The sequence below is a fragment of the Sus scrofa genome, chromosome 1 (assembly GCF_000003025.6).
Source record: "Sus scrofa isolate TJ Tabasco breed Duroc chromosome 1, Sscrofa11.1, whole genome shotgun sequence".
Classification (NCBI taxonomy): domain Eukaryota; kingdom Metazoa; phylum Chordata; class Mammalia; order Artiodactyla; family Suidae; genus Sus; species Sus scrofa.
This window is the reverse complement of record NC_010443.5, coordinates 71,156,958-71,173,986: the sequence shown is the minus strand read 5'-3', so window position 1 is coordinate 71,173,986 and position 17,029 is coordinate 71,156,958. Positions and strand designations below refer to the sequence as shown.

The 17,029-nt window shown below is 37.8% G+C and overlaps 1 protein-coding gene across 1 annotated transcript in view; it reads right to left on the bottom strand.

Annotated features, from left to right (window-relative positions):
* Positions 1–696, bottom strand: part of LIN28B (protein lin-28 homolog B) — a 122,841-nt gene extending 122,145 nt beyond the window's left edge. The window contains exon 1 of the mRNA XM_021079438.1: positions 260–696. Within this exon, the coding sequence (XP_020935097.1) occupies positions 260–269 (10 nt within the window). The 5' untranslated portion in view covers positions 270–696. The remainder of the gene's footprint in view (positions 1–259) is intronic.

Genomic DNA, 17,029 nt, shown 5'->3' with positions numbered 1-17,029 from the left:
CGCTTAATCACACTCAAACAATTCAAACAATAGCCCCCTGAAAGCTTTTCAAGTTGTGAATCAGTGTGGGCGGTACAAAACATTTTTGGAGATCTATAACAATAGGTTGCAGAAAGCCCCCTTGCGCGGTGGGGGGTGGGGGTATTGCTCAGTATTGGGGTAAAAGGGGAAGGGGGGACGGGCAAAGAGGGTGGGAGAGGGGGAGGAGAGAGAAAGGAAGAGAGAAAATCACAGTAAAACAATAGAAAAGAAAATTAACCTTCGGCCATGTTGCCCCACGGGCCCTCTGCTCCAAACTCGTGAGATGAAAACTTTCCCTTTGGAACGGAGTGATCTTCTGCATCAATCTAACATCTTGATTTTGTGCGATCACAAATTTTGCTCGCATGGTCTAATGTGCTTTCCCTCTTTTGATTTTTTTCTCTTCTCTCTCCAGTTTCTGGCCCCCTGAGCACACGTGACTTTGTCAATTACATGCTTTCTTGCTACTAATTTCACCTCGGATCCTTAAGGGGCTGGCAAGAGGAAGAGATAACCAATCGCCATTTCATCTACGCTGACATCAAAATAATTTATGAATGAACAAGAAAAACTCAAACATGTTATCTTAAAGACAATTTGGGACGCTTCTTTACGATAAATCAGAATGCCGATTTCGTGCTTTTGCTTAAACACAATGGAGGGTCCTTGTGAATCGTCGATTTAGAAAAAACGGCAGTCATGTATGTGCACACGCGTGCCTTACGCACAAGGCTGTCTAAATAATCTTTTAGGGGAAAAAGCCATTTAAATAAAGCAACCGATGTTATGCTCTTTTTCCCATAAGAATTCAGCTGCTTGATAACAGTAAACCTGCTTGGGGCACAAATTTCATATTTAATTCAATTCTTAGAGGAAAATATATAATTAACGAAAGATCTAATTAAATCTAATTACATACCCATGAAACTTTGGATAGTGGTAACCTACACCTCCAATAAGATAAATGCACACAATTACCTAATTGTGCCCGGAAATTTTTTCAAATTTAAAATAAAATCCTACTGGAAAAATCGGTATCACCTTCATGTAGTCAAATTGTGTTTAGGTTTACCATTTCGAAAATTTTGTAGGAGGTTGGTAAGGAATTGTACTTCACAGGTTTCTCCGCCATCTCTTTCCGGGGGAGGAGATGTGATTAATGACTTCCTAAATAACAGCCCGGTTTTCCAGCCTAACATAGAGTGAACCTCAATCAGTGGCGATTGTTCCCCAAGAGCAAGGCGACATAGGGCAGGGAGGGGGAGGGGAGCGCCAGGCAGGGGAGGTGAAGAGGAGCCGCCAGCACAGGCGGCTGCAGAGCCAGAGAAAGAGGTGGGGGAGAAACAGCGGGCTCGGGCAGGGGGAGGGGGGTGAAAAAGGGGCAAGTGGGAGAAAAAAGGTAAATTCATATCGTATTAACTCTAACCTGACATTTAAAAAGTCCACTACCAGTAGAAAGAAGAGTTGAATAAACGAAAATTTAATAACGGATTAGGCTCCTACCTTCCCTTCCCGGCCAGCCCCCAGTTTCAAAATGCTTACTGTTTACCTTTCAAACTGGTTCAAACGATTGTTGATTACTAGATGCTGACACCAATAATGCCTCCCTCATCGACTACTACAGCAAATATTATAGATCAACTAGAAATTCTTGATTTCCTTTAGAATATAAAATAACGCACGCCTTTGAAACATTAAAACGCACCACTACTCTTCCCCCCACCCCACCCCCCATTTTCTTAAACAAGCAGTTTACGGAGAAACTGTACAGATACCACTTCCCTTCGGCAAAGCTACCGAGTTGACCCTCCCCCACCATGCCCGCAACCCCCCTCCCCGTCTCTCCAAACACACTCCTAACTCTAACATTGTTTCATACAAACTAAAACGGATTCCAAATCAAAAAGCTTTTGAAACCCACATAATGCACCTATTTACACCTCCTCCCCATTTTAAACAAAGATATAAATTTATATTAATTAGTTCAGACCTGAAATAAATGGTTGTACATAAATAAAATGGTATTTTCAGCTGTTTGTGGTAGAAGGCAAAGGGACTGATGAATTTGAAAACATTTTTCGTTTATTTCCTTTGTTGTTGGCTCAAGAAAGGGGGCAAAGCTTTCTCATTTTATTTACTTGCGGGGGGGGGGGGGGGGGGGCAATAGATAACCATGTGCCAGCTGGTTGGGAGGAAAGAAAAAGGTGTAAAAATCCAAATGATTTTGCAAGAGTCCCAAAAGCTTGAAGCGCTCAAAAAAAAAAAAAAAAAAAAAGCTATTTGCTAACAAAACATTTACTACATATTACTTTAATAGCAGAAATCAACTGATTACACTGACCTATAATGAAATAACTTTATGTTCCAGGTTAAATATTTTGAATAACACAAAATAGAAAAACTAGTTTAAGTTGGGTGGTTTTTTTTTTAATTTTAAATGAAAGATTTACTTTTATAAAAGTCAACATCTGGTGACAGAAAAATAATCTGAAAAAGCATTCATGCAAATTTAGGGGAAATGCCAGTATTTATGCAAAATTATCATAAAATTCACAGACCAGTATAATTTAGTTTTGTCACTAACACATTTATGATAAACAATATTTTATCTGTAAGTTTGCTTTTAATTAGAAAAGTCTAGTCATCATAAAATCAGAAATGTGTAGGTAGATTCTGAATCCTTGTTTGCTAAATTTGAGGAAATTCAAACCTATAAATACACTGATGAAAGGTGTGAAATACCACAAGTGAACCACACTGGATGGTATGGTTATGAGATTCAGTCTTGCCTGATTGGGGGCCTCCAGTATTAGTAGAATTAAGGTAGGGTTCACTGGACTGGTCACTGGTGTCAGAGGTTATCGACTCATTCATTTCCTGAGAGGGACATCGGCCTTTCAAGTCCTGTAGAAAGCTTTTTCCAACTGGGAACTTTGAGAAAATCCTCTAACATTCATTCACAAAGAATTTAAGGCAAATTCATTTACATACCTGGGGGTGGGAGATGGGGAGGGTAAAAGAAAGAAGAGAAAGGAAAAGGAGAGGGCAGAATGAAGAGAGGCAGGAAAGAGAATTGGGGGGGGGGAGAAGAAAGTAGACACAGTGACACAGAAAATATCAGAACCCATTTCAGGGACATGGCACTTTCTTTTAAATAGATTCATCTTTTCTGCGCCCCCCCCCAATCTTTTGAGCCTAAGATCCTTTTATAAAACTAACCATAATCTCTTTAAGCTCATAGAGTGCTTCTTTCACCTAAAATGTCCCATGAATCTCCTAGAACGCTTTCCAATTTGTCACCTTCCTGAAGTCTTCTGGTTTTAATTTTTTTCTCATTTCCTACTTGTTTTTAGGGCCAGAAAGACCTGTGCTTTACTCAAAACGCATGTTTTATACTTGTGGAAGCCAAATGTTTCAGTAGCTTGATTTATCCTACTTCTTTCAAAATGTCTTTAAAATGAGTACAAGTAGCTACAAAGAATCCTCAGTGCACTCGGGGTGAAAAAAAATCAAGGAAATAACCTATCCTACGGCCATTGATTATCGCAACCTAAGACTTCTACGTTTTAAAAACGAAGTACACGTTTTCTTTTCTTCTTTTTTTAAAACTCCAACCGTTCAATGCAAGGAACCAAAAGAGGTAGCAGAGCCCACCGCCGTCGTTTTCAACTATAAGCCATGAGTGACTTCTATTAAAGCAGAAACAATGCTTCGGTTTTTCTTAAAACTAGGAGGAGGGGCTGCGGCACTGTGGCGAGCGACTCCACCCGCGCCATCCTCCCGGCAAATAAGGCTGGGGTCTGCGGCCCCCACACTGCCCTCGCTGCCGCGGAGCTTCACGCGCAGCTCGCGCCCCAGGGTGGCTGAGACCCCCAGGTCAGCGGATCTGCCCTTTCCCTCCACCGACCGCCCCTGCACTTCCTCTCCCCTTTCTCTCTTCAGTCACCTTTCCCTTATTCACCACAGCACCACCTCCTCTCTAGAAGTCGCGCAGTTCCAAGGAAGGATGATGATGTCTCACTAATTAGGGGACTTTCACATGTCATTTTGTCCCCCCAAAATGAACACCAAACAAAAGAAACCTTTGCCTTCATTTCACCATGATGAAGACAACACTTGGCACAATCTACTTTTACTGCATTTCCAGACATATATCATTTATAATCTGATCCCTCTCATCTGTGAGATGTCAAAGTCTCCGCAATCAGAAAAGTCAAGTCTGGAGGAGGGCGGGGTGGGGGACGGGACCAGGAGAACCCGAGAAAAATTACCACACACACCCCCACTCCCCCACCAGGCCATGCCTAAAATGGAGCTGTCTTCAGACAGACCCCTGGCGCCATCCTTTCGGGAAGCCACGGAAACGTCGCCCAGCGCCTTTGGGAGATCAGGAAAAGCCCTCTGCGGGGAAGGGGGTGGGGGGCGGCCGGGGGCGATTTTGGGGAACCAGCTCTTTGGCCGCGGCTTGAGGTTTCCCGCCCAAAAGCTGCGGACCTGCACGTCGGGCAAACTGTTGCAGGTCTCACAACTGCGTTTCAGTAAACTACTGGTAAATAACTCATGAAATTATTAAAATACGGAGTCGACGAAAGGAGTACTCGGCCGGGTACTTTGGTCTTATAGTAGAGGCACTTTAGAACATGGGGGCTATTTGTTTTTGTTTCCAAGGAGCAAAATTCCGTTCACATTTAATTTCTTTATCTGGAATCTAAATGCTCTGGCTTAATTGTTTCAATTTCAGAATTTTTACAAAGCTATAAAAATCCCTTAAAATTTTTCCTTAAATATCTTAATACATTTCTCCAGGTATAAAGTTATGAAAATACAGGAACCGATTAGCATAAATTTTAAGTTTGCCAAATTATCTTTATATTTCAAAAAACAAGCATTTGCAAATATTTCCTGCTTTTTGGTCCATTATGTTTCATCAAGCGAAGTACTTAGTGCAACAAAATTAATTCAGAAAATGGGCATTATTTTAACACTATTTTGTAGAATTTTTTTAATTGAATAGCAAAAAATCATATTCTATTAACATACTTCTTCAATTAAAATTAAAAATTTATTATTATTCCTCCCAAATAGGTTCTGAACTGTGCTCAATAAATACTTTCCAAGTGATTTTAACTATAATAGCAATAGGATAGAGAAATCAGTTAGTAATAGGCACCATATTACTTTGCCCAGAATAGCAAAAAAGAAAGCTTATTTTATTTGAAAAGATGAATCCATATTTTTCACCTATAGTACTTGAACATGTATACCTCATAATTTAAAGATCTTTTTGCAATAAATATTGAGTCTACAGAAATGACACCAATAAATATAAACATACAATTCTGCCCCCCCTCTCAAAGGAATGAATGAAGGTTTATTCTGTAAAAGTTAATCTCATCAAAACAAACAACTGAAGAGTGTGGACTGTTTCTCAGATATTTCTTTTAATATTTTTACTTAGAGTTTGTTTGGGGGAAAAGTACAGGTACATGGACAATGGGAAGGGAAAAAACAGTACAGGAGTAAAAGATGAGACAAATGAGAAGAAATCTTCAGGCTTTAAAGATGTCTGTATGGGAGGCAAACCTGTGGAGAAAAAGCATCCAGCTAGAAATTGGAGGCCAGAGTTCTGGTCCCACTTAGTGACCTTGTGATCTTGGATCATTAAGCTTCTTTGGGCCTCAGTCTCCTCATCTGCAAAGTGAGGAAACTGGAGCAGTTGATGTTCAAGTCTTTGGCATAAATGTAATCTCTGGCAATAACCTTTTGGTGAAAGTGGAACTTCTCCCAGGCCAACTCTTTTTTAATCACAAGGAAACACAGGCATGAAACTTTATTGCAGTCACTTAACACATTGGTGTTAACATTATCCCAAAAGAAGAGAAAAGGGCCTCTGGACTGCTTCCAGTTTGCCCCCAAAGGAAAACCACAATCAATGGTATGGGGAAACTAGTTGGTAAATTAAAATATTTTAGCAACTTTTCAGAATCTTCTTTTTATGATACTCTTTGGAGCATAATCTCTTGGGTCAAAAGATTCACTTTAGAAAAAAGTGCTTGTCAAAAGGCAATGCAGAACAGTGGTTTCCTCATTAAAACTTTTGATCCCTACTGCTTTCCTCTTGCCACCTACAATCCAGTATTTGATCAGAATAATAGAATAACATCTTTTCACCTGCTCATAAACTCTGTCATCTCACAGCTCTTAAGTGTGTTCTGAAAGTAGTATTAGTCAAGAGCAGAGACAAGACATTAAATTCAACAGAGCAAAAGCCAGAGTAATACATTACCAAATAAAATGATTATTAAAAAAAGTGTTGTCAGTTTTCAGTTAATTTCAATAAAACAAGAAAATATTTATACATCAAAAGCCTAGGTTTTACAGTACACCTAAATAAAGTTTGGGGTTTTTTTGCCACACCACAGCATGCAGAAGTTTCCAGGCCAGGGATCGAACCTGAGCCACAGCAGTGACAAGCCACATCAGTGACAATGTCAGCTCCTTAACCCATTGAGCCACCAGAGAACTCCTGGATATATATTTTAAAAGTGTAGGTTTAAGATATTGAAAGTTTATATGACTCGTTTTTGTAATATAATGAGGAACAAATTTGATACATGCTCATGAAAAGCAAAATAAATGGAGCTTCCCTAGATTAGGAGAATTCTTCAATTCCCTGAATAAAATGTCTAAAATATTGTGCTATTTATGTTATGGTCAATTATTTTGAAAAGAGTAGCAAGTCTCTATCTTTAAATTAATTAAACAGATGTGTGTGAATGTCCATTTTCCTTTGGGATTTACGAAAATGAACAAGTCACAAATACTTTAGATTCAGCTCCATAAACATTTAAATATCTATTATGTATTTTGCCTGAGTTATGGATAAGGGAACCACAAAATCCAGTACTGCTAAAATCAGGAAGAAAAGAAGTAAGCAGTTAATGAGAAGATTTCATCCATGCAATTCTTGTGGGACTATCAGTTCATAGATTGTTATCTGGAGTATAGCAGGATATGGTATTTACCTTGCCAAAGTAGAGAATTCCTGAGGGCTGTCAAGTTTTCTCTTATGCCCCCAGTCAGCTTTTTAAATAAGTATTAGTTAAGTAAAATATTTCATTGGGGGAAAAAAAAAAAAAGACTAACCTGGGGCTGATGAAACCTGGTTGAATGACCTCATTGTCTTCTGAAGAACCTAAAATCAGAGAGCTCAAGTCAGTACTACATTAATTGCTCATTTAATTGCCTCTTCTTCAGCTTAATGGCTCATTAGAAAGCAGTAAAATGCTTAGGTTTTGACTCTGTGAAGTGACCTGTAAACTTTTTTTTTACAATTTAAGACTCACCTAGCAAAATTTGATAACCAGTTGGCATAAACTTGCCTTTCATTCCATTAAGGGATAGTAGTTTTAAAAACATTCTAAACAAAACCAATGAGATGTACTCAAAGATTCAGATCTCAAGAACAATGCATTTTTATTTTTTAATATTTCATTTTACCCTGTATTTCAAAAATCTCATTTTTTTTTAACCAGAGTTAAAAATAAACCTAACCTACAATATTTTGTTCCTTGATGAACTTATTTGACTATTCTCTTCAGGTATCTTTTAGAAGATAAATCATGAGAATCTTATTGTGATAATATACCGCATAATACTGGCCTATTACATTCAAATATTTTTTGAGAAAAAAAGTTTAATAGTAATACATTTAATCCTTCAGTATATTTTATAAAAAAAAATCTAATACGCTTTAACCCAGTTTTTAAAAAGCAAAAAACCCTCCTTCAAAAAATAATAAACAAGTACCGATTTTTATACTATATCTACTGGCAGATGGCACAACACAATAAAACTTGCAATAAAGAAGTCACCCGGTAATGAAGTATAGTGATTGGAAGAGGAACTCCTGATGACCACTGAATTATCATTTTTCTCCTCAGGTCAGAATTATTAAGGCTTGGGAAATAGATTGGTTTGAACATGCATCCATTCATCTGCTACCCAGGGTTACCTTTCCTCCCTTTACTAAGTTTTATTCACCATACCTACTATATAAACTCACAAAAAATATACACCCTTATATGTAAATTCTTTAAGGTGCAATCTAATTTCCTTCTCAAAATGAAAGGGAGGCTTCCTCAAGTGCAGAGTTCTACTGAATGTTGACCCAAGATTCTTCTTACAAAGGATGACAATCCCACTGAGTAAGATTTGAAAAGAATAGAGGAAGAATGTGAACAAAAGGCACGTGAACGTCTGTATATTAAATCCTTCAGTTATCCTGTGTTTACAATCAAAAGACAGAAGATAATTCTAATGTTAACAAAATTCATTATTAAAACTTATTCAAATACTTTTCCTTTACACTAAGCTTATATTAAGTTTCACACATTTGGTTTATGTGAGGGTATATTTAAATATTACACATAAATTTCAACAAAATCTAGCTCATGTTTTTCTAATAGCCCACAGCTCAGGCTTACTCTTATTTTATTTACAAAAAAAGTTCAAAACAATATATTCTAAAGATGTGAAAGAAATATGGAATGTGTTTGCAAATTTTTTTAAATAATTCAGATGAGAAATTATTATAAATAATAGGTTTAATAAAGGGAAAGTCATATGGTGTGATAGAAAGTTAGTTAAATAACATTAACTTTAGGAGCTCTATCTGTGAGCTTTTGGGGTTTAAAGAAAGCCAGTCAATTTGAATGATAAAGACGTTCAGATTTTTCACTATCCAAACTTACACGTGATATTTTTGGTTATTGGTGGATTTAATATTATCATCCTTTTCAGTAAGAAAAGTAAGATGGAAATATTTCACAGATATTAATATATTTCACTGATGTTAAGTAATGACTTAAAATATTTCAAAAACAAGAGTTGGTAAACAGAATTAAGTTTAAATATGGATATTAAAATCTATCCAATGTTTACTGAACAACTATGATAGCAATTAGATAGGTTAATGGTATATAAAATATTCACAATATTAAATGTCATATTCTTATTATTGGTTGACTACTTTTGAAATAATAACCATGAAGAAAGAAAGTAATTCTTTAAATATTCCCAAACAGCTATTTGTAATTTTACACACAGGTATTTCTACTTATCATAATGCACTTATCTGCCCCTTCACCAGAATTATCCCTAGTCATCATTTAAATTTCCACTTAGATCTCTTTTTCTTATTGTTTCATATTGAGTACAATGCCTCTACCATATAATACTATACTGAAATTGACTGTAATAGCCCATGAAGATGTTCTCTTTCCCAACTTGATTCTATGCTCCATGTGAGAAGGACTGTGTATATAACATATATCATTATAATCCTAGCCTTCTTTAGTATTCAATATGGATTTTTTTTACTGAATCAATAACAATGGATTTCCAAACCTGTGCTGATTATCTCTAGGAGGCCTTTTTGAATTAAATGGACTTGTACACAAATTTTTCTTAAAAACCATCTTTTCATCAAAAGAGAATGTGATAGGCAATAAATTATTTTTTGTTGCAAATATAAAATGTGTACATACAAAGTGACTTCAATAATTTCCTTTTAAATATACTATAGACTTACTGTTACAAAATTGCCTATCTTAACACCATTCACTGCAAACACTCCTAGATTTCATATTTCCTTCTATTAAAATACATGACAAGGAGTTCCCTTGTGGCACAGCAGGTTAAGGATCCAGCATTGTCACTGCCGCTGGGGTCGCTGCTGTGGCATGGGGTTTGATCCCTGGCCTGGGAACTTCTGTATGCTGGGGTGCAGCCAAAAAAATATTTAACAATATTCTTCTAAGTACATAACATACTGCTATTAGTACACTGTTCTAACTATTGAATGTAAAGGAAAATGATTACTACTATGCATTACATACTGTAATTTATTGAAAAATTGCCAAGCTGTCAAGCCCAGAGAACTAAATAATAATAAATAAAATAAAATACTACCACATAACATATTACTGAGAACTTTATTTCAATTCAGTTTACATCATATCAGCTTTTACCTCTAATATTAAAATGTGAAAGTTACTTTAGGTTGCCAAAAAAAAATGATTTTACAATCAATATTCACCATAATAAAATGAAAATTGTTTCATTATTTATTCTTATCTTTACAATTTCTCAACATAAAAAAATTTACGATAACAAGTTTTTGTTTTTCTTATTATTGGTATTTTCTAAAATAATGTCAGTATAAAGCACATTATAGTTTACTAAATATTCACTTTGTGGTTTATAACAAAAATTCTAGTCTATTTACAACACATCTCAATCATTACTGAATTAAAAACATTCTTTGGAAAGCAAAATAAGGAATAATGTGACTCCTTTGTTAGAAGAATAGTTGGAAGAAAAGTTTTTAAATGACTACTTAAAATCATACAGCAAACATACCACCCTAGAGTAAAAACTAGAGCACAGTACTTATTTACATTCATTATACCTTAAATATAACATACAGACACATGAAATAAAACATCAAATGTGGAAGGTCAACACTGATGTGAATTGTGTGCTTTATGAGAATGTTTTCTTACACTGTCCTCTACAGAAATGTTTAATATGTAGTAAATATATAATAATGTATAGTAAAACTATAACACAAATGGTAAAGACAATTCTTTGGGTCAAAGTGAATGTTATAACACAGGTCATGATACAATTGGTTTTGCTAATGTAAATCACTGTTATTTTTCACCTTATCAAACAATAGTTTCATATAATAAACCTCATAGATGAACTATTGTTGCGGTCATATCGCATAAAAAAAAGTGGTTTTAGATTAAAGAGTCAAAATAATGGCAAAAGTCCTGTCTTAAATAAGCTAATCACATATATTTTCAATACCCACCATAACTTTAAAAACTTGAAGTAGCTTCTTGATATGATAAGCAAAAATAATTCTAAGTAAACCTGAATACTTCTAAATAATTACAGTGTTAACAAGAAATTTTGTTTGATATACACTTTAATTTACAACATTAGTGGTTAAAATTTTATATCAAGAGATTAAAAACTAAATGAGAACGTTTAGTGCATTTGAAATAGTTTCAATAAACATTTTATAAAGATTAAGAGATGTTTTAGAAGCTGCTCACTTACATCCCTGCCAGTAATCTAATAGTGTAATAAATTGACATTTCTTAAAAATTAGGATTTTAACTAGCAAAGATTATGCCGGGAAACTAATGCAAAAAAGACAAAACTTAATTTATAGATTTTTTTCCCTAAAACTTTAAGTCTACAAACAAGTAAAGTTTGTTTTTATCTATACAGCACAGAATATTTTAGTGGGCATGTCTTTGTAGTGTCTTGAAAGAAATGTTACGTAAAAGAATTATTTGAAAAATATAAAAGTAGTAGCATTTCAGCTCTTGCATTCTCAAATAAGAAATACTAATTTGAAAATATCTAAAAAATTTAAAACGTTTTTCCACCGTTAGAACTGGTCATTCAATACTAAGTCCTTTTCCCTATATAATTAAGCTTTTGTTCAGCCATGAAAAAACTAGAAACTGATTGCTTGAAAATGAGCTGCATGCCCTTTGTCCTGGTTTGTCACCTTTGACCCTTAATTTGATGATCCTTCATGTCAACCCATTCTATTTTTAGGAAAATAATGTCAAAGTTCTATGCCTAAAATAGTACTTTTTACTTAAATATTAAACATATTACAACATTGTTTTCAGGTAATTTCTGCAGTGGTTTCATACCAGTGTTCATTTCCTACAATGCAGAACACAATAATATTGTTAGGAGTGACAGTCTGGTGTTTGTCCTGCTTCAAACAATAGAAAATTTCCCCAAAGTGGTAAGTCAAGATCATTATAATTTCAAGACTTACATTTTTCTATTTTAAAAGTTGCCTGCATTATTGTTTCTAAGTCAAATTTATTTCATGAGTAATATAACTTTATTATTTCTGATCACCATGTTTTGATGTTGGTTTTGATAGTGCCAGTTTGACAGTGATATATACACATGAATCAAAAATTGCAAATATCAAGTTCATACTCAAGCTTACAGTGGCATCCCCTAAAATTGTAGTTTTTGAGAGAACTCATTGGTCACTTAAATTGGTTTTAAAATCTTGTCTTCATCTGCAAGTGGCAGCTTTCAAAGAAAAAAAAAACCTCTAGCATTGATCCCATTGATTTTACCGACATGACTCAAAAATCAATGTTACATTAATATACTTCAGAGATAAAATTTCTCTATCACAATTTCTCATTGATTTCAATACATGTGGGTAAAAAGAATATACAGAAAAGAATATGTGAAATATATGTATATATTTCCTACAGTGATGATGCTACTTGAACACCTACACAATTTCTGTGTACAGTTTTTAGTCAGATTTAGCAGTGACCAATATGGCTGTCTTGGTTCAGCACTATGGTCAGCGACTTCATAGAGCGTCATTGTGTCAGAGAAATCCAACAGTGTACATGTACATACTGGGCAAATTTCTCAAACCAGCGTGATTCTACACTTCATATATTCATATATATGTTCATATAAATCAATCATAAGTTTTATAATGTAAAGGATTTTCATCAGTCTGCTTGGCAAGCTAGAAATTCTTTACCTTGTGGTTCATCAAACCCAGTACTATTTATAAAGAAAATATAGTCCCTTTTAAAAGGCAAGAAAATAAAGTACAGGCTCTAAATCATTTATACATAAAAACTTTGGGGCATTTATGGACTATAGAATTTGAAAAGAAATAACATTCTACTAAAAATTACCAAATAAGGAAATCCTTTAACTGACCAAAATTTTGTAATGTCTCTTTCATAATCCATAGCTCTAATTAACTCCTGAACTGATTCATCTCTGAATCTCCATTTTCCTTTTTTTTTTTTTCAATCAGCTTCACTATGGATTAAGGTAAATGTTAATAGATCATTTCTTAACCTGAGCTTTCTAACACAGTCCCCAAATTTGGTAGTTTTGAATAGCACTTCAATTATTTTAAAAGAAACATCAATTCTTTACCTGAGAATTGTTATGAAGACTGTTACCTGAAAACATGCATGTATGTTTCATTTAATAGCTTACTTTCTTCTTAATCATGATTTGTAAATAATGATAGCAGTGTGTTACAAAGAGAAAAAAAAAGTTACTGATCAGATACCAAACATTACCAAACTGTTAGGTAAGATCTGTTTAATATTCTCTTTGTTCAGAGTAAACAGGGAGGAAAAAAACCCTTAAATCCAGTATATTTACTAATTATTCTAGTGATTTCTTTAATTTACATGTACAACAAACTTTAAGTCATTCTGAAGACTTTGAGCACTACCATATTAAAACAATCTGCTTGACTTACAAAGAGGTATAGTTAACTGCATTTCCCCCCATAATATAGTCAATTTTTTATTTAAATCCTGATTAATTTCACAACAAACTTTTCATTATTTCTGAAATAAATCTGACACAGACATATAATAAGACATTTTACAATTTGACAAGAATTAATGAGACTTGATCGTTGATTCATTTGATTCCAGAGCAACCGCGAAGCAGCTACAAACAGTTTTAATAACCAATATGCACCACAAATTGATTTAGATCCTTACATTCTTTTGACATTTTATTATCAAGCAATGATTAGCTGATCCTATTAGTAAAATGGAAACGTCAGAGCATTTTATTCATTTGCAGAACCTTCCCCCTCCCACCAAGCACTAGAAAGAGGCCTGTGTCAGTTTAATTCCTAAAGCTTTTTTGGAAATTTAGGCACACTGGACTCTCCTTATTTCATATGTTCAGGGATAAGGAATATGGGAAGCAGAAATTCTCCCACAAATGAACAAGGGTGTAATTAATTATTAGTCTAAATGAAATACTATTACATATTGTATTGTTCATTTATTATACGACTCCTCTATTACAGCTGCGCAAACCCATAACAAAAAAGGCATAAATCTCATAACAATTAAATTTACATTTTGAAAATCACTTAAATTGGCATGAATTCCCAATAATTCAGTTTAAAATCTTAAAGTTTCCCTTAAGTCCTTATAAAATTAAATCGTGATGCTTCATACCTTATTGTTGGACCCAAAAATGTGCTTTACCAACAGATGCAATTTAAAAAGCGTTATTAACATTAACATTTAGTTAAATGTGGTAATCTGCACAAAAAATGAAACACGAGGAATTTTTTGATCCGGGTAAAAATCATTTAAAGTCACACGTTTCCAAGGATGTTGTAAAATGTTTTAAAGTCATTCTAATACCAGTTGTCAGGTGTAGTTTTAACTTCCACAATATTTTGACCAAGAATAAAAACTACACTAAAACACGAGCATATCCCCCTCGCATTAACAACTGTAGGCATAAAAATTCTCACTGAAAAATTATACCTGATAACTTTAAAGTCCTATAGATGAAAACAAATCCACAGAAAGAACAGAAAGGAACCCAAGGAAACACAGGAACGTAAGATTTCAGTCTGTGTTACATGAAACAATTCAAAATGGCGGACTATTACTTACATTTAAGAAATTTCCGCAATGAGGACACTAAATACATACTGTAAGATGTTATTCGGAAACCCTCAATATTTACCAACATGCAGTTTAAAAAAAAAGAAAAGAAAGAAAGTTTTTGGAGTACAAATCGTCGTAAGACACCCGCATCCAGTGTTCCGGTCAGTAGTCAGATACTGCTCCTGCGAATGTATCAATTCTTCTTTGGTTTTTCTTTCCAAAAGCAATCTAAATCCAAGTGCGTTTTTCTCCGTTCTCCTCAAATCCTTAATTTTAATTCATGAATTTACATTACCAATCCCGAAGCAAAAAGGATCCCCGACGCCTGCCGGCTACAAAGCAGCTCCGTTGCGGAGTGTGGGAAGGGCAGGAGCGGACGCCCCCTGGCGGCGCAACCTCGCGGGCCCAAGGCGCCGACCCCCGAGGCGCCGACAGGCCGCCGGGACCCCAGCCCACCATCACCACAGCGCTGGAGTCGCCTCGGCCCCCTCCCCACAGGGCCCTCCCGCTCCCGCTGCCGGGCGGCGACCGCTGCGGCGAGATCAGGTGGCCTCGCAGTAGATGCCGCGCCAGCACAGAGCGCCGACCCAGCGGCGCGGAGCGGGGAGAGAAAGGTGTGAACCCGGAAGTACATCGCCCTCCCGCATCTCGGTGGGAACACCGGGGCAATAAATCAGGGCCGGCGAAGGCAGGACGCCGCTCCAGCTCCCGAACTGCAACTTGCTGCGAGACCTGTCACTTCCCCACCTTGCCCCGTCCTTCCCCGTCCCTGGCGCTCGCGCCTCCTCCTTTCTTCCTGCACGGCGGCACCCAGCTCCCCTCGACGTTGCTCACGTGCCAGCCCCGGGGCCGCGAGCGGCGTCCGCTCCCGCGCGCACACCCGGCTACAGTCTCACTCGCCCGGCCGCGGGGCGCGCTGCTTACCTCCGGGGCCTCATGGTCGCGTCGTTCGCCCGGGTGTGAGCGGGGGATTGGGTGTGAGTACGTGTGTGGCGTTCAGTCCGGGGGGACCGGGCGGAGGAAGGGGCCTGGTGTCTGTCACTTCCTGAGGGAGCGCGGCAGCCTGAGACCCTGGATGCGCGCGGCAGGGCCAGGCGGGTCAGCACATTGTGAGCCGGCGAAGGGACGCGGCGCGGAAGGGCCGGAGAGCAAGGGCGGCGCTCGGCTGCCGGACGCGGAATCCGCTGTCGCCGCCGCTCCGCCGCCACTGCCCGGCGGGGAGGAGGGGGCCGGGCCGGGCGGGGGGGGGGGCGCGGGGCGCGGCGGCACCAGGCTGCTACACTGGAGCCCTGCGTCAGGCGGCGGCACGCGCACACCTGCCCGCCGCCGCTCTGGGCTGCGCCATTGGCTGACAGCGCCGAGCGCGCGAGATTGAACTTTCCATTCATTCTTGGGCCCGGCGGGCGCGCGCGGAGGCGGTGCAATTTTCCCCGCCGGCTCTCGGGGACGCGCGCCGCCCGCCCCGACCCGAAGGCGCGTCCTCGCGCGAACTGTGGGCGCGCACGGTCGCTGCCGCCGCTGCCCGCCTTCTCGGTTGCGAGCGTCGAGGCCTGCCGCTCGGGTCCCTCCTCGGCTGCATGGGATCCTACGGGAACCTCAGCTGGCGGCCCCTGGGGTGCGCTTTGAGGGAGGTGGGAGCGAAACTGTAAGAAGGTACCAAATCCTGTCCTCAGCCCCGGTGTCTGCTCCATAACTAACAAACGAAAATAGGATATAGTGAATTCCTAACTGTGCAATTCAAAGCAGTGAGTATATATCAGAATCCTTTGAGAATCACAGTGTCGAAGTTGATACTATTGTCAGCTGTAGTCTACATTGCATTTCCTAAACGATAAAGTACTCACCCTTAAATTGAATACAAACATTATCTCACACGATGCCAAAAGATCTGTGGCCAAAAACACTATGCTATGTGTATACCTAACCGTGGTATTTTGGTTTCTTTTCTTTCAGTATCACTGCCTTCTCCCCTATTATGTTCTACCTAATGACTTCAGAGTTCTTTCCTGTCAAAGTTTCTCTGTTTTCTCAGAAACAAATAGTCCTGATCAATCATAGTCTGACCAGCTACAAAACTGAACACAGCCTTCCGATCTGTTAATGGATATGATCAAATAAAGTCTATTTGTTGGAACTGATTAAAGGGGTTAAATATTTCAGAAAACTAAAAACCAGATGTGTATCTATAGTAAAATTGGAAGACTTTGAACATGATGAATAAAACCCAGTTAGCTGGATAACCTGTGACTAAAAGGCAAGCCTCCAAACCACTCCTGTGAAATGATCATATTCTCCCTTCCAATCCTTGGATTAAGATTAGGAAATCAGTTCATCTGTCAGAGATAGCCATAATCTTGGGGAAAAAAAATTTTTTTTCTAGCCTGCTGGTGAGGTAAGTGCAAATTGATCAGAAGCAAAATCCCATTTGACTCCCTAAGAATGTCCCAATTGGCTACCTCTGACCAAATCCCTAAAAGGCTGCC